The sequence below is a fragment of the Juglans regia genome, chromosome 2 (assembly GCF_001411555.2).
Source record: "Juglans regia cultivar Chandler chromosome 2, Walnut 2.0, whole genome shotgun sequence".
Classification (NCBI taxonomy): Eukaryota; Viridiplantae; Streptophyta; class Magnoliopsida; order Fagales; family Juglandaceae; genus Juglans; species Juglans regia.
Genome location: NC_049902.1, coordinates 6,706,529 through 6,727,673, shown reverse-complemented (window position 1 = coordinate 6,727,673; position 21,145 = coordinate 6,706,529). Strand labels below are relative to the sequence as shown.

At 34.1% G+C, this 21,145-nt stretch overlaps 2 protein-coding genes across 5 annotated transcripts; one reads left to right on the top strand and one right to left on the bottom strand.

Moving 5' to 3' along the window:
• Positions 1-6,102: 6,102 nt before the first annotated feature.
• On the top strand, positions 6,103-11,787 carry LOC108995476. 2 transcript variants are annotated; one of them, XM_018971053.2, is made up of 8 exons: positions 6,103-6,207; positions 7,043-7,341; positions 8,218-8,289; positions 8,976-9,043; positions 9,342-9,498; positions 10,562-10,642; positions 10,760-10,849; positions 11,273-11,787. In XM_018971053.2, the coding sequence occupies exons 2-8, from the start codon at positions 7,063-7,065 to the stop codon at positions 11,396-11,398; spliced, it is 873 nt and encodes a 290-aa protein (XP_018826598.1). In that variant the 5' UTR covers positions 6,103-6,207; positions 7,043-7,062; the 3' UTR covers positions 11,399-11,787. The 2 variants fall into 2 exon arrangements, with proteins under 2 accessions (XP_018826598.1, XP_018826597.1); XM_018971052.2 differs by having other exon boundaries at positions 10,751-10,849.
• A 3,844-nt stretch (positions 11,788-15,631) lies between these two features.
• On the bottom strand, positions 15,632-20,687 carry LOC108995471 (probable arabinosyltransferase ARAD1). Of its 3 annotated transcripts, none has more exons than XR_001996863.2 (4): positions 20,406-20,687; positions 18,705-20,215; positions 16,256-17,531; positions 15,632-16,095 (listed from the first exon to the last, which is right to left on the bottom strand). XR_001996863.2 is itself a non-coding variant. In XM_018971045.2 (3 exons), exons 2-3 carry the CDS (start codon positions 19,680-19,682, stop codon positions 17,001-17,003), a joined length of 1,509 nt encoding a protein of 502 aa, XP_018826590.1. In that variant the 5' UTR covers positions 19,683-20,215; positions 20,406-20,687; the 3' UTR covers positions 15,632-17,000. The 3 variants fall into 3 exon arrangements, 1 of the variants encoding a protein (XP_018826590.1); XR_001996862.2 differs by having other exon boundaries at positions 15,632-16,396; positions 16,862-17,531; positions 20,406-20,669; XM_018971045.2 differs by having other exon boundaries at positions 15,632-17,531.
• Positions 20,688-21,145: the final 458 nt, after the last annotated feature.

The window sequence follows — 21,145 nt, the reverse complement described above, 5'->3', positions numbered from 1 at the left end:
AGGGGGGCACGAAGGAGACATGGGACTTCAACGTGGCTGAGTTTTCTGGGAGGAAGTTGCCGCTGAGCAGTGAAGTTCTTCATGAGCGTAAGAGAGAGAAGGTTTGGAATGCGGCAACCCTAGTCCTAGATTGAAACATGATACGTGATGCATGGAGTGATATATTACTGCTCATCATCCTCACATCGAGTAACACACTTTTTATTTTATTATTTTTTAAAATTTTTTAATTTTTTTAATTTTATTCTTCTTAAACTTATTTAATTATTCTACTTATCGTATATTTACCATACCATATATTTGATAAAAATAAAATAAAAAATAAAAATATAATGTGTGATGTGAAATAATAATAAATAAAATTTATATATATATATATACACACGGTCTTATAGGTATTTGAAAGTGAATTTGGACTTTTTCAATAGTTTTGGGTCTTGGACTAGCCCATCACACAAATACATGGGCAATGTCTAATTTTAATGGGCTTGCTTATAATTTTATGGGCTAAATCGCTTAGCAGCAATCTCAACTTCTAAACTGAGCCATAATCGTCAAATAAATATTAATGGTACGTTTGGTTATCAAACTCACCTCAACTCATCTTAATTCATCATTATAATTTTTTTAAATTATAATACAAAATATAATAAATAATTTAATTTTTTCAAGTCTCAAAATAATAATATTATTAAAAAATAATATTCTACCAATATTTTATCATTTTAGCTCAATTCAATTTAACATCTAAACATATCCTTAGGTGGGTTTTAAATTAATTATTTAGCTCAAAAATCTATTAATCCACCAAATTAAATTTTGGATCACAATCTATTCAAAATTATCCAATAAATCTCAATTAAGTTTTCCAACGATGTTGGTTCATTAATACCACCCAAAATATCAACTAAACCTTAACTAGTTTTAAAATAAACGTTTGGGCCTAATTAAAATTTTTAACCAAACCTAATAAATTAATTGTTCATGAGCTTATCCAAAATAGCCTATTAAACATAATTTAGGCCAATAAAATTATTCTTTTATTAACTTTAGAAATATTGGATTAGGTTGTTACAATTAATCTTGAAAGTTAAATCACACTATCGAATCTACCTTTTCCCTCTCTTCTTTCTCACTCTAAAAACCCATAAATCTATCCATTCTTTGTGCCAATCTGTTGCTCCTTCTTGTAAAATTATTATTTATTTTAAAAGTTTAAACTGATGTGAATATATAGCTTTAATGATTTGTATTATATTCTTAATATTCTTTCTCACGTGTGAGCCAGATTCTCTCTTAATGAGTTGCCAAACGCGTAGAATATTTAATTAAATATGATAAAAGATAAAGTCAGGATTCAAATTCAAGACCTCTAATTTAGGACAAGTGATGATTTCAGAGTTCACACCCCCTCTCCCTCATCTCCTTTAAGCTTAAAGATCATTTTCATTAAGTATTTCTTTGTTTTTCTTTCAACATGGGTAGAAAAAGACTAAGATATCGTATTCTTAGATTTTTAAGGAACGCGATTCCCAAACTAGATTTCATGGCCGGCCGCTGAATAAGTCGTGTATCATTTTAATACATGGACGGGGGCCTCACACGCTGCCCAAAGTGGTGTATGTGCTTCCCACTACCAAGACTCCAAATGCTGCACATGATGTCGCGCGTTTCATCAACTTTTACTACGTACCGAAGGCATTCTAGATCGGAATATTCATTCATGCCACACCATGGTCGATTCGTAAGCCCCATGTGCCGGTGCAACCCACCGTACGTGCTCCTTGGACATTAACAAAGATCCATGCAATCAGTTCGACCAGATCTGTATCCGTCTATATGTCCCTAAAGATTGAAGTACTATGTGTACTCAATCTTTAGAGATAAGTTGAAAGCTGATTCATTTCTGTATGCAAACCATCACTAGTACTGCCCTTATGACCATCAATCTATTTCTACTACCATAATCTAATGGATCGGCCGTCAATTTTTTTTTTTACTTAATAATTAAAAGAATATTTTTTAATGATGTTGTGAATAATTTTTAAATATTTAAAGGTATAAAAAAATAATAAAAAAACCAAAAAGATAAAAAAGGAGCCGAAAACCTTATCCAAAGAATTTGTTGATGGGTGTAGTACGATTCATAGAAAAACCTTGGGAGTGCTTTTCACGAGACTGCCAACCGAAACCACCACCGTGGACCCGATCTCTTGGATCAGTAGTTTATGGCTATGAGAACATGGAATCTAAAATTATCATCATGTCAGTCCAAACTTTTCCTTCCAATATATATATATATATATATATATATATATAATAACCCCACCTTTTATCAGAACATCAATAGTTGGTAATTAAAATTGTCCATTTTTTTTTTTAAAATTTTATAACGGGAGAATCATCCCGCGGTAGAGTCTTTAGGACTCACTCATAGAACCTAAAATTTTGGAGAGATTAGCACAACAACTGCTACCGTCATGACCTTCTACTTAAATCGCAGTTTGATCTAAAAAAAAATCGAACCTTTGATATAAGATTCATGCACACAAGTTCGTCTTTACCACTTGATCGAGCTACTCATAGGTGGGTAAATTGCCATATTATTAACTTGATTTCTTTAATGATATCTACACTTAATTGCATTTTCAAGTGAGTTATACGGTTATCTTTACAATCTAAATACCTCACATGCATGCATGTATCTCAAGATGAATACCAAACCGTAGACTGATTATAAGGATGCTAGATAGAGCGATCTTTAGGTCGGTCATTTTCGCCTTTCACGATCTTGGAGTGACCTGATAATCATAACAAAAATGACCCTAAACGTGCCAATGAAACAATGCCAGGATGATCAAACAAAGAGACATAAAGGGTTATTCCCACAATTATGAACTACCTACCTAACTCATGATCTTGAAATTTAAAAAAAAAAAAAAATCATTAGAAACACCATCAATGCCTACTAAAGTGGTGAAAAATTAAACAGTGACTGCATTTCTTTTCATTATTTTCCCCGGCCCCTCCTATCTTGGACGATTCAGAGATCTGCCACTTCAACAATCGAGCACTTGTTTTCCAAAAAGTACAGGGTGATAAGTGAGGCATGCAGGTGCAGCTCAAGACACTATCAAGCTGATACCTGATAACAAAAGGGCTTCATGCTGGCCAGCTAATGCTGCTCGAGAACAAAGGTTTGTGCACTTTTTTGTTAATTTACAGCTTGGATCTTCGTAGCTGGTAACATACAAACCCTGATTAATTAAACCGGTAATTGATCCACTACTTTATGTAGGAATATTGAATAATCTAAGACACCCGAGCTTGTGCAGCATGCATGGATATATAGGTTAATTTTTTTGTTGTTATTTGAATGAAGCGCCCTGTCTTCATATATATGTTGAGTAACATCACGTTAAGAATCATGAATTCTAATTAAGGGGAGTAGGGATAAGATATCAGAAGCACGTTAGCCTCGTTTTACAGTGAGTTGAGATTACATAATTTGTGAATAATAATGAAATTATTTGAGTTAATATATTTTATAGAATTTTGATAAATAAAAAAAATTAAATAAAAATATTGTAAAGTTAAAATATTATTAGAATTTAATTTTTTAATATTATTTTTGTTTTAAAATAGTTAAAAAATTAAATATTTAAAATTAAAAAGTATTTATATTTATGGTAGTTAGATATATATTTAGACTTAGGTCAGGATTTTACTATCCAAACCAGACTAAAAACATACTTTTGGAGGGTTTTAATGATCTAGTATTAAAAAAGAAGAAGAATGATATGGTTAGAGCTTACTATGTTTTCATTCCCCTTTTGTTGAGATCAATAGCAGAATCGCTATGATAAGCATGTACCCTTGATCGACTCCGATGTTGTGGAGAAATACATCTCCTTAACTACTACAGTTCATTTCGAACTAATTCGATAATTTCGATTTATTGCTGCTTTCACGTCTAATGGTGGGTGTTGTTGATACGTTTGGATCCTTGATTTATCTCAATTCGTCTCAATTTTATCATTATAATTTTTTAAAATTTCAATACAAAATGTAATAAATAATTCAATTTTTACAAATCTTAAAATAATAATAATATTAAAAAATAATATTCTAATAATATTTTATTATCTCAACTCGACTCGACTTAACTCAATTTAAAATTTCATTTATGGAGCTATCAACCCAAAGCATCCTCAAGATTCAAGATAACCTTCTCTTAATAGTAGTCTATTGATCAAGAGATGATCAACGTGGAATTCAGATTACTTCGATGGCCTTAATTTTCTCTCGAATTTTAATTGAGAAATGTTTTAACAATAAAAAATTTTTTGAAAAATAAATTTACAAACTGACGTGATTTATGTGGTATATTGCACTTGCAATTTTACGCACATAATTACTTACGTGTCAATTATTAAAATAGTAAAAATTTTAAAACCTGAAACTCAAAACTCGAATTATAAAAGAAAAATTTATAAGATTATCACTGAATAGATACAACATTATATGTAAAATTGTGCCCGCATGGAACACTACTATGTAAAACTACTCATTAAGAGTCTTTTGGATTGAGAATCGCTCCTAACCCATCCTATTTTATCATTATAATTTTTTTTAATTTTCACATAAAATATAATAAATAATTCAATCTTTTTAAATTACAAAATAATAAAAATATTAAAATAATATTCTAACAATATTTTATTCAATTTTTAACTAATTTAAAATCATCTCATCTTATTATCTAAACAACTCCTAAGCACTAGCATTGGCTTCTTCAAAAACCAATATATTTTTAAAATTTGAAGAAATGTAGATAAAATGATCTACGTACGTTGGCTTTTTCAAAAAGTAAAAGTTTGAATTATGAGTTACAGTAATTTTAAATATGTCTTCAAATTTGAAGATGTACCATTCATATTCAAAAATAATATTTTATTATAAAAATTATCTCAATTGTTTTACTTTCTAGTTTTCATTTACCACGATTTTCGCTTTCATCGAATGCCTTTTTTACTTTCATTAATTAACAATATATTATTAATTAATATATAGTTAGTTTTGAAATATTTGAAGGAAGAAATATTATTAATAATTAATATATAGTTAGTGTAATTGTAAAATATAGAAAAATAATTTAAAAATAATTATTAAAAAAATAATTTTATATTATTATTTTGACTAATCCAATATAAGATTATAGGCCATGACTAGAGAGGTTATGAATTTATAGAAAATATTTACTTTTCATCAAATTTGAAGATGACTTTGATGAAGCCAATACTAATGCTCTTGCATTAGCATTGGACTAGCCAAATGACAACCAAGTTTAAATTTTGACTAAATTTTCCCAAAATCAGTTGTATTAAATCATTTTAACTGAAGTTATGAGCTACAATAAATGGAAAACTAAAGTCATATTTGATGAGTTACTATTTACCAACTAAAATAATATTTTATTAAAAAGTATTCACTTTCTCTTCATTTATGCTTCCTTTTTTCTTCATGTTAAATAATTTGTTTGGACAGTAAAAACTAAATTATTAATTAATATATGAAATGTATTTATAAAATATAAAAAAATAAAAAATTATTAAAATATATAAATTAGATTATTATTTTAATTTTGAAATGACTATAATGTGAATTAACCACTTCAAAAATTTTAACTTTAACCAAACCTTCTGTTTTTTAGTTTGGGTATTGAGAATATCTGAAATATTATCAGAATATTTTATTATTATTTATTATTTTATTATTATTTTATTATTTATTTATTATTATTATTTATTATTTTATTATTTATTTTTTATTATTATTGATAGAATACGTGTGAATACCATACTACTTAAAACACATTTGCCTATCCATTGCCAATGCTAAGGATTGCTTCTCTAATTGGAAGGTCCCGGGTTGAAGGAAGACGCGTTAAATGGAGGGTAAAATCGTAATTTTGTTCTCGACTTGAAACGGACGTTACCGAACCTAGCTAGAAGTACAAGTAGGTCCAGCTTCGTTTACTCCGAACCTAATCACAAGCCAATTCCCTCGTTTATAAATATACGTAAAACGATCTCTCTCTCTCTCGTGTTCTTTGTAACTTCAAAGGGAAAATAGGAGGTCGTGTTTGCCGTTTTTTTTTAATTTTTTCCTCAGTCCAAAAGAGAGCAAATTCGTGGAAATCTTCAGGTACCTTCACCTTTGGCTTTTTCTTAATTTCCATAGCGTCCCCCTTTTTTTTTTTTGTTAATTTAGCTTGGGATTAATGAAAAGATCCCAAATTGGTCGAAGTTTGGTTGTGATTGTTGATTCTAGTGTCTTGTGTCGGATGGTTCTAGAACTTTGTTGATTCAGTTTTTTTTCTTGGCATTTTAGTTGGGATTTTGGTTGCTATTGGGCTTTGGAGTTATCACTTTTGTTTGTTTGAGAAAACAAAAAGCAAAAAGAGAGAGATTGAAATTTTGAGTTTCTTCTTTGTTAGTTTTGTAAGTAATTCTCTCTGTTGTTATTGTTTCACTTACTGTTTGTGGGAATTGGGTTTTACTGGGTTGAATGGTGTTTCTGCATTTTCTGAGCAGCCAAACAGAGAGCCGAAATGGGTTGACTTTGTTAGGAATTTGAATCTCCTCGTACGAAAATGTTGTCATTTTCTGTTTTAGTTTATTGAGATATTTCCGGAAAATAAAGGGAAAAATTAAAACAAAAAGAAAAGGGGATGCGGAATCTTATGTTTGTGAGCTGCGGTTACCAATTCATCCCGTCACTAATTCCAAATTTTCAATTGATTTTTCTTGCTGTCTGATGAAACCGAGAAAAGTAGAAGAGAACTGAATAATTCCATTGTGATGTTTTATGTTTCCCTAGAGAGAAACACAATACATCACGTAGATATTTTGAAGTCTTGAACTACAGCTGCATAAGTCGTAAATTGTATGGAAATAACTGGAATATCATTTTTCTTTTGATGAATTCGAAGCTTTTTTTTTTTGATGAATTAACTTAATAGGATTTTATGGTGAATCAGGAGCTGTGGTTTGAGTAAGAATGGGTGACCATGTGGTTTTGTGTGTTGATGGCCATGTTAAATCCGAGACTTTGCATTCAGTGCAAGGGGCTGAGGGAGTCCCAGGATCTTCTGGAGAGGGTTCTGGCTCACATCCTGCTCATCCACCCACTTGCACTATTGATGTTGAGAGAGTTGGGGAACTTGGTGTGTCTGAAGAAGAAGCACCACTGATTCAGTCAGTGGAATGTCGTATCTGCCAGGAGGAGGACAGCGTTAAAAATTTGGAGGTCCCTTGTTCTTGCAGTGGTAGTTTGAAGGTATCCTCTTTCTCTCTCAGAAACAATGCTCTTCTTTCTGAATTTGATGTTTTTGGATGTCTTAAGGGTTTTATTTTGGCATAAATTTGCTGACAACTTTCCTTTAATACATCTAACTGATCATGCTGGTCTCGATATAATACAATACAAAAGGTAATTTTGGCTATACAATTTGATAGCCTTTTCCCTTGGAACACAAGGTCTCTCCTGAATTTTAAAAGGAGAGGTACTTCCACTTGGCTACTAGTGTCAGCAGTCATTATTCATATGTTTTTCTGATTGAAAAACAGGCAACTTTCACATATATATGGCACCCTGTCTTACATAGGAAACTTCATGTTAAGGACATATTGCTCTCGTCAAGCTAACTGGTAGTTTTGGGCTGTACATTAGTGGCCTCATAGCAGTATCTGTCGTGTGTATCGGCTCTCGGTCACACACACACACACACACACATGGCTTCCTTTTGTTGTGGCTGACTGTTTGAAGCATATTCTCAAAAATCAAACCCCTAGGGGTTGGCTCAAGTGGTAAAGGCCTTGGGCTTGGGAGTTTGCTCCCCCCAGGTCTAAGGTTCAAATCCCCTTGGGTGCAAACAATCTCTAGGGGCCATCGGACTGAGGGATTTTCTCCTTGAATTATCCTAGGTGCATTTGCGGGAAACTCCTTGCCGAGTGCCTATGCACCCCTGGGATTAGTTGGGATGTTGTTCTTAGACACCCGGTGCCAATAAAAAAAAAAATATTCCCAAAAATCAATTCTTGCATTTAGTATTCCATTCACATTTCTCTTTTAAAAATTTCATTGAGTTGTTGTAATAAAGCTAAAGCCTCCAAAACTTACAACTTCTCCCCCGGCCCCTTCTTTTTTATGCAGTTTGCTCATAGGAAATGTGTTCAGCGATGGTGCAATGAGAAGGGAGATATTACTTGTGAGATATGTCATCAGGTAAGCCCATGCATTCTTACCATCTGTAGTTGTTTCTATCTTAATCTCTGTTTGGTAGAAAATCTACATAAATGATTTATGTATGTTGAGTTTATATTATTTGAACACTGAAATATTCATTGAGACGTAGATATAAGCAACTTGTTTAGTTTCAGAAACTGGCAATGGTGATAGTTTTCTATTTCTGAGTGATGTGAACTGTAAGTCACAAAATAAATTGTTCAAGGACGAGCTATTGTGTCTGTTGTTGCATAGGTACCAAATGAGATATTGTGGTAAATTGTGGTATTCAAAAGAACTTGATGCCTTATTTTAAATACCTGGCTATCTTTTTTAGCATGCTCTTATAGGCCTCACAAAATCCAATTTTTACCATTCATATCTGATATCTGGGTTACTTCCACTTACACTGGTAAAAAAAGAACTTGATGCCTTATGATCTTTATGATTAATATTGATGAAAATTGCTTTTTAAAATGTTACAGTTACATTCAAAACGTGTTGAATTTTTTAGCTGCATTTGGCATAGACATGGGTAAGGATGGGCTTTTGGTCTCATATTTAAGTACAATATGTGAGCATGTTAGTGTGCATTTGCTTAAAGCTTATGTTCATATGTTCTTCCAATTATGACTTAAGAGGTCATGTGAGTTTATCTCCTTCACATAGAAATCCTGTCTTTGCAGCCTTACCAACCTGGCTATACTACACCACCACCTCTTCCTCACTCTGAAGATACTTCAATTGATATAAGGTAACTTGAACGCTGTCCCATGCATTTAATATTCTCATTGATGAATTATATTGATTTCTTGGCGTGTGGATACAGTTGATAAAATTTTTGAACTATATACAGAATATACAGAAACAGGCACGTACGGATACAGATATATATATTTTCTGTCACACACACATTGCCTATTTTACTATGTTGTACTCTTTAGTATTTACATTTGTCCATGGAAATAGAGATTCTTTTTATAGGGATTGCTACGAATGGATCTATTCTTACATACTCATGTACTGGAAAATTTGATTTTTATGTCTCACAGTGAGGGTTGGACAATTTCTGGTACACCTTTGGATTTGCATGACCCTCGACTATTGGCAATGGCGGCAGCGGAACGCCATCTTTTGGAGGCCGAGTATGATGACTATGCAGATACTAGTGCTGGTGGTGCTGCATTTTGCCGCTCTGCTGCTATAATTGTAAGCCATAGAACCACTTTTTTTTTTTTTTTTTTTTTTTTTACAAGTAAGAAAAATTTATTAGACCACATAATTTGGCATAGCCCATGTACACATGAAGTATACAAGAGAAGTCACCTAATTAAAAGCTAAGAGCTGAAAAAACAGCATGAAAGTCATTAACTAGTCCCATCCAATACAATAACCGAGGCCCAAAGTGACAACATATGAAAGAAAAAATGTCTAATCCCTCCCACCGAACGTTCTCTATTGTTAAAACAGCACCCATTCCTCTCATTCCAAATACACCCACAAAAGGCATAGAGGCACCATCTTCCAAACAGCCGCAATTTGTCGATTGCCTTGAATACCTCTCCAACAAGCCTAAAGACTCAGCACCCTCTTGGGCATCACCTTCTTCTCCATTGTGATGTGTTTAAGGCTATATGGGATGAGATTTTTGCTAGGCTTGGCATTGCTTGGGTGTGTAGGAATCAAATTCTTTCATGACTCCTGTCATCTAAGGAATTTTACATTTTGTCCTTGGGATCTTGTTTATACTGGTCGACAACATCCAGATCTTATCGTAAGTTGTGATCTGGATGTTTTCATAAGCAACACCTGGGATACACCCTCCCAATTGGAAAATAAAATTTAGGGGATGCTTGGAGAATGATATGAGATGAGAATTTTGTGAATAATAGTAAGATGGTTTGTGAATAGTAGTAAGATAGTTTGAGTGTATTTATTGGGTTTTGGGAAAGGAGAGAGAAAAAGTTGAATAAAAAATATTATAAAGTTAAAATATTATTATAAAGTTAAAATATTGTTATAATATCATTTTTGTTTTGGTATTTGAAAAAATTGAATTGTTTTTTGTCTTTTGTTTGAGAATTTGGGAAAGTTGTAATGATTAGTTTGAAAGTGTTTGTATTTGAATGATATTTTTAAAGGAAATGAGATGGTATAAGATGAGATGAGATATGTTTCCAAACATCCCCTTAGTCTTTTCGTCTTTATTTTACCCCTATTACATGATATTATAGTATCAGTACACATTACAATACCGCTTTTTCCTTGGCAGTTAATGGCTCTTCTGCTGTTAAGGCATGCTCTATCCCTCGCCAGTGCTGATGGAGAAGATGATGCTTCCGCTTTTTTCTCTGTATGTAGGATATGGGTCTTTGAGTTTGTCTTACGAAAATCAATTATCAAAAAAGAGTTTTGTCTTATGAAAATTCACATTGTTGATCTGTTTAACTTAATTGTTTAGGTTTTACAGATTTTCTTACTTCGGGCTGCTGGCTTTCTTCTGCCATGTTACATTATGGCATGGGCCATCAGTATATTGCAGCGACGAAGGCAAAGACAGGTTAGCATTTTGGTTCTGCAGTTTTGGAGGAAAGAAATTTTAACCCAAATATGTTCCTTGATATGGCCTTTTAGTAGTGATGAGGTTGATTACAAAAGGAAAGCCAACGTATTTTTTTGCCCTGTGCTTTGAACTACCTTTTTAGTAATTTAAGAGAAGTTTTCCACCTAGATATAATTGGAATTGAATTGTTGAATCAGTAAATGGTCTTTATGTTGATAAATGGGGTCTTCTTTAATTTCTCTTTGTTCCTTTTCCTAGTCAAGATCTCTCTCTCTCTCTCTCTCTCTCCACACACACTGACACAGTTTTAGTGCATTTGGGTGTAAAATCGTACTTGAGAGTTGCTGGCTTGTGTAGTTGGTTATTCAATAATTTTATTGATTTTTTCCCCTAATTTGTCCACGAATGCTATTACATCAGGAAGCAGCAGCACTTGCAGGAACTGAAGTTGCTGCATTTATGCTGCAGGCTGGACAACGTCGGGGCATGCAGTTCACCCTAGCACCTGGACCTGCAGTGATTCCCCATCAGGAACCACTTCAATGATATGTTGTACATAACAGTTGTAGATTCTACAATGCTGATGCAGAAAAGTTGGTATTGGAAATTTGAGCAAGTCGTTTAAAATTTGATACTAGCAGTGGGAAAATTGGAAGGCCCTTTTTTTTATCTTTTGTCAAGTTGCATCTTTAATCTCTCTCCCCACCAAAAGAAGAAAAACTTCAAATGCCCTCCCATTTTTTCTCATGATGTTTGTACATATATCTGTGGTATTACTGCCTGCAGTTATGCTGCATGGGGAACTTCTTATCTTGGTAGAGCTATTTCCATAGATTGTACGGATTATGATATTGGTATCAGCATGTTAATAAGAACTTGATGGTGGTGGGGACGTTTTCTTTGCACAGGACGATACTCATGGACAAGTTTTTTTTTGTCGTGGGTGTTTACTAATGAGTACCCTTCTGTTTTAAAGTAGTATGCCTGAGAATAAACCCTTGCTAGTGCTATTTGGCTTTTAGCTTTGTTTGAGCCACGCCATGCCATATAGCAAGACACTGGTGCTATGATGATTTTCATGACATGGTTCCACTGCTTTGTTGAATGTATTCTTGTGGCTTCTCATGATCTCTCTCGTATGAAGTAGAATACAGTTATTGCTTTGATTTCTTTCGACCAACCCGACCCATCTTGTTAGTCAAGATTTCACGCTTTCAATATTTGTGATTCCATCTTGGCATTTTTCTTATTCCTCTACCTACATCTCTTTGATGCCTTCTTATCACTTAAATTCTATTATTTTTTAATCAGATGGTGGTTGGCCTATGTTGATGTAACACTGGTAGTGTTTGCCTCTACCAGCAATCAATTATCACAAGCTTTTGTTGTCCTCAGTCTCCATCGTGATTTTTATTGCCCTTAGTTCTTTGAACAAAGAACTAGTTTGGATAGTGAAGTATTTTGAAAATATTTTATTATTATTGATTATTTAATTATTATTATTTTTTTTTATTATTCACAGAATATCTAACATTAGCTCATTATTTAAGCGTAATTTTAATTTTATTGTATAGCATAGATTAAGCTTAGCCTCTGTTATGATCCAAAGATTAAAAAATTTAATTAAATTAGTATCTAACACTCTTAAATTTTTTAGGTCAATAATTAGATATTTAAAAATTAGTATCAGTAGGAATCATATTTCGGATTCAAGTCACAGAGAAGAAGACGATATATAGATTGTGATATATAGATTTGATTAAAATGTTATGATAGATATAATATTAAATTATTGAGTAATAAATGAAGTCGTTAAAAGAAAAATGACTATCTGTCAAATCTCATTTTGATTGAAATCTGATTGATGGGTCGATGATATTGCACGAAGATAGACACAACCTTGAACTCACTGCATTAAATGCTATCTGTAAACTATGAACTCTTGCATAAAATGCAGGGAAGTGTCATCAAGAATGCTTGGTCCATTCGATTTTGGCTTCTTTATACTGTGCCTCTTGTTTTTTTTTTGTTAAAAAATGGAAAAGACAACACAAGCTTCTGGAATCCTATTACTTGGGACCAGTCTTTAAAAATCTACAAAGACACCCTACTTTGATTTGCTACTTTGTCATTTCTAATCGAACGCCCATTGTGCATGCTTAGAGCCTAATACACCAATGTACAGTCTAAATATTGTCTCTGTTAGTGGGGCCTTGGTGCTCAGGGTTCTGATACTAATTCCTGGTTCTAAGTTTTATTATTATTTTTTCTTAGCAATATGGCTGAAGGAGGATCTGAACTCGATATAAGTTGGTGTGTAAACACACTATTTACTGTAAAATGTTAATTTTTTTTTTTATAACCCTTTTGTCATTGGACTACCAAAGGGGTGCAGTAAATACATGGTAATAGCCCACATCCCAAGTGTTGGGAGGCACACAACTTTCAAAGTGAGAGCCAAAGGTGGAGGTAACCATAGAGGCAGTGGCAGTTTTGGGATTGCCAGCAGATGATTTAGTCCTCGTTTATTTTCACAATTCTTCTCATTTTATCTCAAATTTTTACACAATAAAATAAATAATTTAATTTTTTAAAATTTTAAAATAAAAATAATATTAAAAAAATATATTTTATTTAATTTTTAACTTTCATATCATCTCATCTCATCTCATCTGTAAAAATAAAGAAAAATTTAGGTAAGTAGGCACATGATGTATAGGCAGGAAGGTTTGAGAGGGAGGGGCCTCCCTTAAAAGCTGCTTACATGTGATGGTGAAGGAAGATATTGGAAAGCAACAATTCATTGATTCTTTTGCTTTTTCTATACTCAGGCACTCAAAGAAGAAGCCCCCACAGAGTATCTTACCTCTACTATACTTGGTTTGGACCACAACCACCCTATTCTTCCTTCTTGGGCTACTTTTCTCTCTCAAATACACATCTATAGCATATATAATTTTTTACATGATAAATGATGTGTCAATAGACCAAAACATTTTGTATATATATTTTGTCTTACTTCTATTGAGCCACATCATCCATCATGCATTAAATGACCTTGAATCTAATCTAAGTCCAAAACATTTTGTATTATTTTTCCTATAATGATTCATCTTCTTCCCTCTATATGTAATTTATTATAGTAAGTAATTGAAGAGTGCTGGATTTAGAAAACTTCAAAATCAAGTTATAAACATAATTAAAAAATTAACAATTTTCCTATGCACCTCATGGGTACACGGTGAGCTCAATATAAATCGAGATAATCCCAAGGGATTGGCCCAAGTGGGGAACACATTGGTTTTGAGGTATTATTTCCTTTAAGGTTCAAAGTTCAACATCTCATTAGGATAAATAATTCTTTGGGGCCATACCTCTTGGTGAAAAGTCAGTGATTTAACCAGTTTCGTATAGCAAAACTTTCGAGAATGTGGTACACAAAATCGAAATTTACTCTGCATGGGTAGGTTCGAAAGACCCTGCCTTGGAAAGGTTTTCCAATATAATATATATATATATATATTTAAAAACCGAAATAACAATCTTGTTCTTTTTTTGCTATTTTCTTTCTTGTTTGTGGGGTTTTAAAACTTCACGCAGTTGAAGGAAGTTTAAGGGGCGGCTTACAAAAAGGAGATGGGAGGAAGAGGATCAAGAGAAGGGAAAGATGGTCTTCATGGATAAGCGAGTAACAAAATAAAGAAAGAAAAGGAGATAAGGGCAGAAGATATTGAAACCAAATGAACGTGAAACCTTTGAGACTTTGAATATTGGAGGGTTTAGGAGCTGAGCAATCCGAAGAGAGAGCAAAGAAAAGCATAAAGGAATCCCATTTAGCACAAGAAACAAAGATTGTGATTTTCGTTGCGTGGATAGAAGAGCTTGGAATTCTAAAGTAAGTTAAGCATAAAGCAAGTCTGGGGTGCATAAAGCAAGTGTTTGTTTGTTTTTTCTTTTCTTCTTCCTCTTCTTCTTCTTCTTCTTCTTTTTTTTTTTTTTGGAGGGACTACTCTATTCTCCCCAACGTCTCTCTACCTTTGATGGCTTTCTTGCTCCTGTACCAATCTCAATTTCTATCAAAATTCTTGGAATCTTCTTTTTCCAAGTTTTAATATACTTTTTATAGTTTACACAGTCAAAATATCCTCTATAATATTCTTAATTTAGATAATTCATTGGATATCACATGTGATAACCATTGAAATGCTAAAATCCTCGTTTGTTTTTACAGATGAGTTGAGATTAAAGTTAAAAGTTAAATAAAATATTATTAGAATATATTTTTTTAATATTATTTTTGTTTTGAAATTTGAAAAAATTGAATTGTTTATTTTATTTTGTGTGAGAATTTGATAAAATTGTAATAATTAGATGAGATGAGTTGAGAGGAATTGTGAAAACAAACGAGACAACACATGAGTGGAAAATTATATTTGTTCTTCCAACTTCAATATTTCTCATAAACTAAATTGGAGGAAGTATAATCGCGTTAAAAAGTCCTGTAATGCATGAGTGTGGAATTATAGATGATGATATCTCATGTAAGTAGAAACAAACTTCGAAAAAATGAGATGTTTAAGATGGATCTATTGGATTCAACCTGCATGTAGAGCATTTAGCAAGATGCAAGGACATGTCAGTGTGGTCGGATTACGTGGTCAGTTGGCTAAAGAGTTCAAGAGTCTCTTGTTGGTCTTGGTTTGGTAAAAAAAGGCCAAGGCAAATGACATAGAGATTTAGGGGAAACCAGATGCAAAGATACTTGGCTTCTCAAGGATAGTGTTCCAAACAATCTTTTCATTCAAACCCGTCAGAGTCTTCCAAAACAGCCTTTTATTGCTTCTGTGGCAGGCTTATGATTGAGGTGAATCTAAAACTTCCCTACATGTTCTGTGGGGCCACCTTGTGCTTTATGCTTTTAGCATTCCAAATCCCATAAAAGATAAACCTCAGGCTTATTTTTATAGGAGGGAATAAGGCATAAGCAATAGGAAGTTCAGACACACGACATATTCTTGTTTTTGCAGAGTACAAGCATATGGGTCCTTTGGTTTGTAGAGGAGTCATTCTTCTTGTTTGTATGGGGGTTTTAGCTCTTCAACCAGATGAGGTTGCAGGCCTGAGAAGCATTGGCCTTGCTCTGAAATGGGACAAAGTACAATTACCATTTCTTGAACATTTGCGAGTCCAAGAGGCTGTTGCTGTGGAGGACACACATACAAAGCTCAGTTTGGCACCTGCACCTTCAATAATGTTCGATCCAAATCAGTCGAACAAAAGGCGAGTTCGAAAAGGATCAGACCCTATTCATAATAGGTGTTGACATGCTGAAGCTTTATCTTCTACTGTGGAGAGGGAGGTGGTAAGGGGGCATCTCAAAGGAAGAGACGCTAGTGGCTATACCTGATGCAGAGAGAAACACAAGGGTGGTTGGCATCCTGCTTCCTCAGTAATTCCTTGAAGCGGTTTGGTTGAATTTCTCTATTTCCATTTGTTTCAGTCCAAGTTTTTTTGTCAAGCTGAAGAATTGCAGCTTAAACCAATCTGTGAGCCGGTAGTATCGTTGTTTCTTAGAATCTTGAAAGTCCTAACAACCAGCTGAGTAGGATACAGGAGTATGTGGCTCATACATATACAATATATAGCAAATTTTCTATATGCGAAAAGACGTGAATTTCAAAACATTTGCATTGGTGACTCTTCTTGCATTGTTACAGTTAACTAAAGAAAGCATTTTTCGTGAGTTTTTTTGCCAATTCTTCGTGTTATTTTATCCCATTGCATGCTTGCTCAAATTAATATCTGATGCACTTTTCCAAAACTTGGTTTGTGAACTCAGGTAAGCTTTGGTATATAGTACTTGGTCTTTCCTTGTTCAATTTTATGCTGGGTAGTGTGTTTCAAAGGAGGATGAAGCCGCAATTGTAAATCTAAAATAATTGATAATCAGATAATCAGAACACCAAAGGTAATTGTAAATCTAAAAGAATTGAAATAAATCAAAATTACCAGTGGTGTGATTATAAGCGAACAAAAGCACTAACAGATCTTCAAACTGACTAAGCTTGTGCCTCTCTAATAAGCCCTTCATCTAGCCGATTTTTGGTGATTTTCCATATACTCCAAGGTCAAGAAAACTCGGACTCTCTTAAGAGAATGAATCATTCTGTAGTCGAAACTGAGATCTGCTGTATCTGTTATTCCTGTGGAGTTTAAAACGAATTGAAGATATCTTGCGTGAAACTTCTTCCCAAATCATATCCACAGCATCCCCAGGCTTGGATGGATACTGGTATTCAAAATGATGCGCAATCTCCCTCAATTTTTCCCACATTCTGGTCCACTTGTCTTGCTTAATTCCTCTAAGAAGTTTCAGTAAGTAACCCTTTTTTACAGCATCAGATCCACGGACAAATAAGCAAAACTCTGAGTAGTCTAAGACATCTTCGAATGGTAGCTCAATCTGATCGCTAATGATCACAGGAACACAATGACTTGCAATGGCATCAAAGAGACGATTTGAGGAAGGGGTGTCTCCAGCAATATTTAGGCAGAACTTGGATGATGACATCCCTTGGCCTGCACTGTTAATCCCATTTGCTCGAATGCTGCCAAATGTGAAGTGTATATCCTTCTCATCTTTGAGAAGGTAAAATAGTTCTTGGCGAATGATTCCTCCCTGGAAATAAACTTAAACCGAAGATTAGATTGATCTATGTGGAGTAAGATATCATTACTAAATTCAAAAGATTGATGTTGTCAAAGCTATATGGTTGAATGGGAAAAGGAGAAAGCAAAGCACCATAGACAGCTGGCTGAAAGGCCGGCAATGATGACAAAAGTGGCCATCACAGCCACATTTAGAAAGCTAGCATCAGAAGTTTATTGTGCTTATCAAAGCTAGCATTAGAAGTATATTGTGTTTATCATATCCCCTTGAAAATAAACATGCATTTTTCAAATGCGTTTCATATCTTCTGATAAGTTTTAGATTGTCCACTTATGAAACTAAAGTACTGAAATCATGTTTTACTATTGCCCATTTTAAATAGTGTAAGTCGATTACAAAGTGCAATTTGCATGAGAACCTAGGAAGCATTCATCTTATATAAGCTACAATAATGGTACAAAGGGTGGTATGTCAGATCCAACACATACTGGTCCTGCTCATAAAGTCTCCCAAACAGCATTTCAATCAACAAAATAATCCTAACCATTTAATTCAGGACATTCTTGTAGATTGGCCAAGAAACACTTTCATTGTGTTTTTTTTTTTTTTTGTTCAGTAAAGATTTTCTTTTATTGTGTTTATTATATGAGATTCAAACCAGATTGATACTCAGAAATCCTCTTTCCCCCTGCCCTTCCCCTATATTTGTTGTATTTTTACAGTTATTAGAAGCAACTCGGACAAAAATCATAAATAAATGCCAGCTGTAATACAAACCAATGATCAAAATGTTACCCTGTCATCTTTTCAATTTTTTATCAGAATTTATCGCCTTAATTCACGAAGTACAAAAAAATTTGAGTGATCTCCTTTAAACTGCAGTTATTCTGGGGTCTGAATCACATTTGAAGTCACTCCCAATTTCCAATACCAAATACAGGATTCTTTTTTGATAGGAATACCAAATCCAGGATTCTACAAGCTAATCATGCAGCATTTCATAATATGTCTGATTCTTCTCAACACAATTCCAACAAGAATAAAAATGCATAAAAGCATGTAGTATTAATTCCACGCTTTGGGGATAGAATAAGTCTATACAAAGAAGGGAGGTATCTAAAGGAAGCAGTAACAGAACGAATTGTTGAATAATTGATAGTAAACGGGAAAAGGACAACTCACATCTTTCCTGTATATTGCCCCTTGGAAATATGCCAATATAGGACGTTTATCAAATGGGGCTGATTCGCCATTGGGGATGGTCCTCACTAAATGCCTGTAAGGAGCAATTATGTCCTTCCCAAGATTCGCAATGTCACCTGGGTATCTTCCAAAATCTGCGAGTACAAACATGGCTGAACCCAACTTGCTTCTTGCATCTAACATGCTATTTGGATGGTGGGCAATAATTAGATGATCCTTTCCACCCAATCGCTTCCATTCTTCCTGACCCTTCAAAAACTTAACCAATTTTTCCTGCAATATCTGGTTAAGACTAACTTTCTCCTTGCGATGAAGCTTAGAATGCCTGTTGTAACTCAAAGATGAGAAGAATGGAACAAAAATGACATCTGCTAGACTTGAATTCTTCACTCTTATGGCGGTGCAGGATCTAACAACATTTGGGGTGTTCGAAGACAAAAGATCAAGGGTAAGCCAGTACTCTATACTGTGTTGTAAATTCAGCCCACCTGGGTATGATGGGATCCGACTTGGGTTATTGACATTTGGCCATGTCTGATTCACCCTCCCCTTCCAACCCACCAGTCCAAAGTGGAATTCCGGAGGCAAGTTGTACATAAACACTCTCAAGAGAGCCTGAGTAGCATCGCAGACAATATTTCTATGCTTTCCTAGAGAAGAGATTTCCCTACTCGAATTGTTCACCTGACATCCCAATCTTCCACTTCTCATGGACCTTTCAGAATTAATTTGTGTATCCCCAGAAGGGATCAAAGGAAGTGTCGTTTGTTCACTTCTGATATTGGGTTTGATGTCAGCTGATGAGCTATTAACAAGGAAAAGCTTAAATACCGATGTGGGTATGATGGAAGTATTTCTAAATTCGAGAAGGAACACAGATGAAAGGATCAAAAGGAACATAGAAATGGTTACTAAGTAGAAAAGAAACCTCGAGGGAAGCATGCCCTTTTCCACCATTGCTGGAATCCAGAGAAAAGTGTGGGGTTCAGATGAAACAAAAGAGTAACAGCTCTTAGACTGAAAAAAAAAGGGTTTGAATTATAGTCTCTTTCCAAAAAGATCAAATGGGCAGTATCAAAAGTTCTACAAACCCAAGCCAATGAATTGCTGGCTTATCTGTGCATCAAGCATCAATTTTAAGGGTCATCACATTCAAGAATAAGACTTAACTACGACTACCCAATAACAGGATCAGCTTGATTCTTACAAACATAGAAAGAGAAACCCCCATCTGGATTGTGAAAGGAAACCCAGTTTCTCACTTTAAACCCTAAGGGGTTTTGGAGAGGATTAAAATGTGTTATATGCCAGTACCATCTAAACAACCACCTTTAATGAATCAACCGCCAATCTAACAAGGAAATTTCAATTTTCTTTTCCAAAAGAAAATCACGAACTACACCCATGGTAAACTTGCCGCACACAACCTCCAGTTCTCCAAGAAAAAAAGTCACCTCTTTTCAGATTCATGATCAAAGCCAGTGATCAATCTGCAGACACAGGCATGTATTTCGTCATCTACTAGTTATTAGAGCCGAGAGTAAATTTCTAGAAATCACCTGAAAATGGAATAAAACTAAAAAAAGAGAGAATATAATGGAAATCAAGATCTTATCATCTGGGTTCTCAAAGATGAACGAATTGACAAACTGGGTTGGTGAGTAAGTGCAAGATAAGAACCTGCTCGGATTCGATTCTGAGACTTCATAACCTGCTGCTATCTCTTCGAACTGTACATGGCTCAGTCGCACGCACTCTGGTAGAAAGGTTCTTTACTATTTTCCTCGGCTTTCTGATGAATTTTTATAAAATTAAATTTGACGATCAATTTATGCTCTTTCTTTTGGCTGCTCTGGAGAAGTAGAATAATAATATTGAGACTAGATTCCCAAAAGTATGACAATTATTTTTCTATTATTTTATTCGATTTTTCCTTCTTGAAACAGCTGCGCGTTCACCAGTGTTCCAAAAGTTCAAATCTTTCCTGATATATTATACAGTTTTTGTAATAATTTCCAAGAAGGGTGTCATGCAGTGCGGGTGGACCGGGGGAGAGAGAGATGAGAAAGGATATTTTGGGTGAGTTTGGATGTTAAAGTGAGTTGAATTGAATTGAATTGAGATGATAAAATATTATTAGAATATTATTTTTTAATATTATTATTATTTTGAGATTTGATTAAGTTGAATTGTTTATTATATTTTGTGTTGGAATTTGAAAAAATTGTAATGATGAGTTGAAATGAGTTGAGAGTATTCTATGATCCAAACGCAGCCTTTATTTCAGCCCGTAGGTGTGCAATTTCCTACGTGGCAATTGTGTTTTTATTATTATATATAAAACGAACCAGCCCTCTTCTGTCTCTTTTCCTCCTTAGGTCTCTTTCATCCATTAGCTCTCTCTCTCGTCCGACTACACC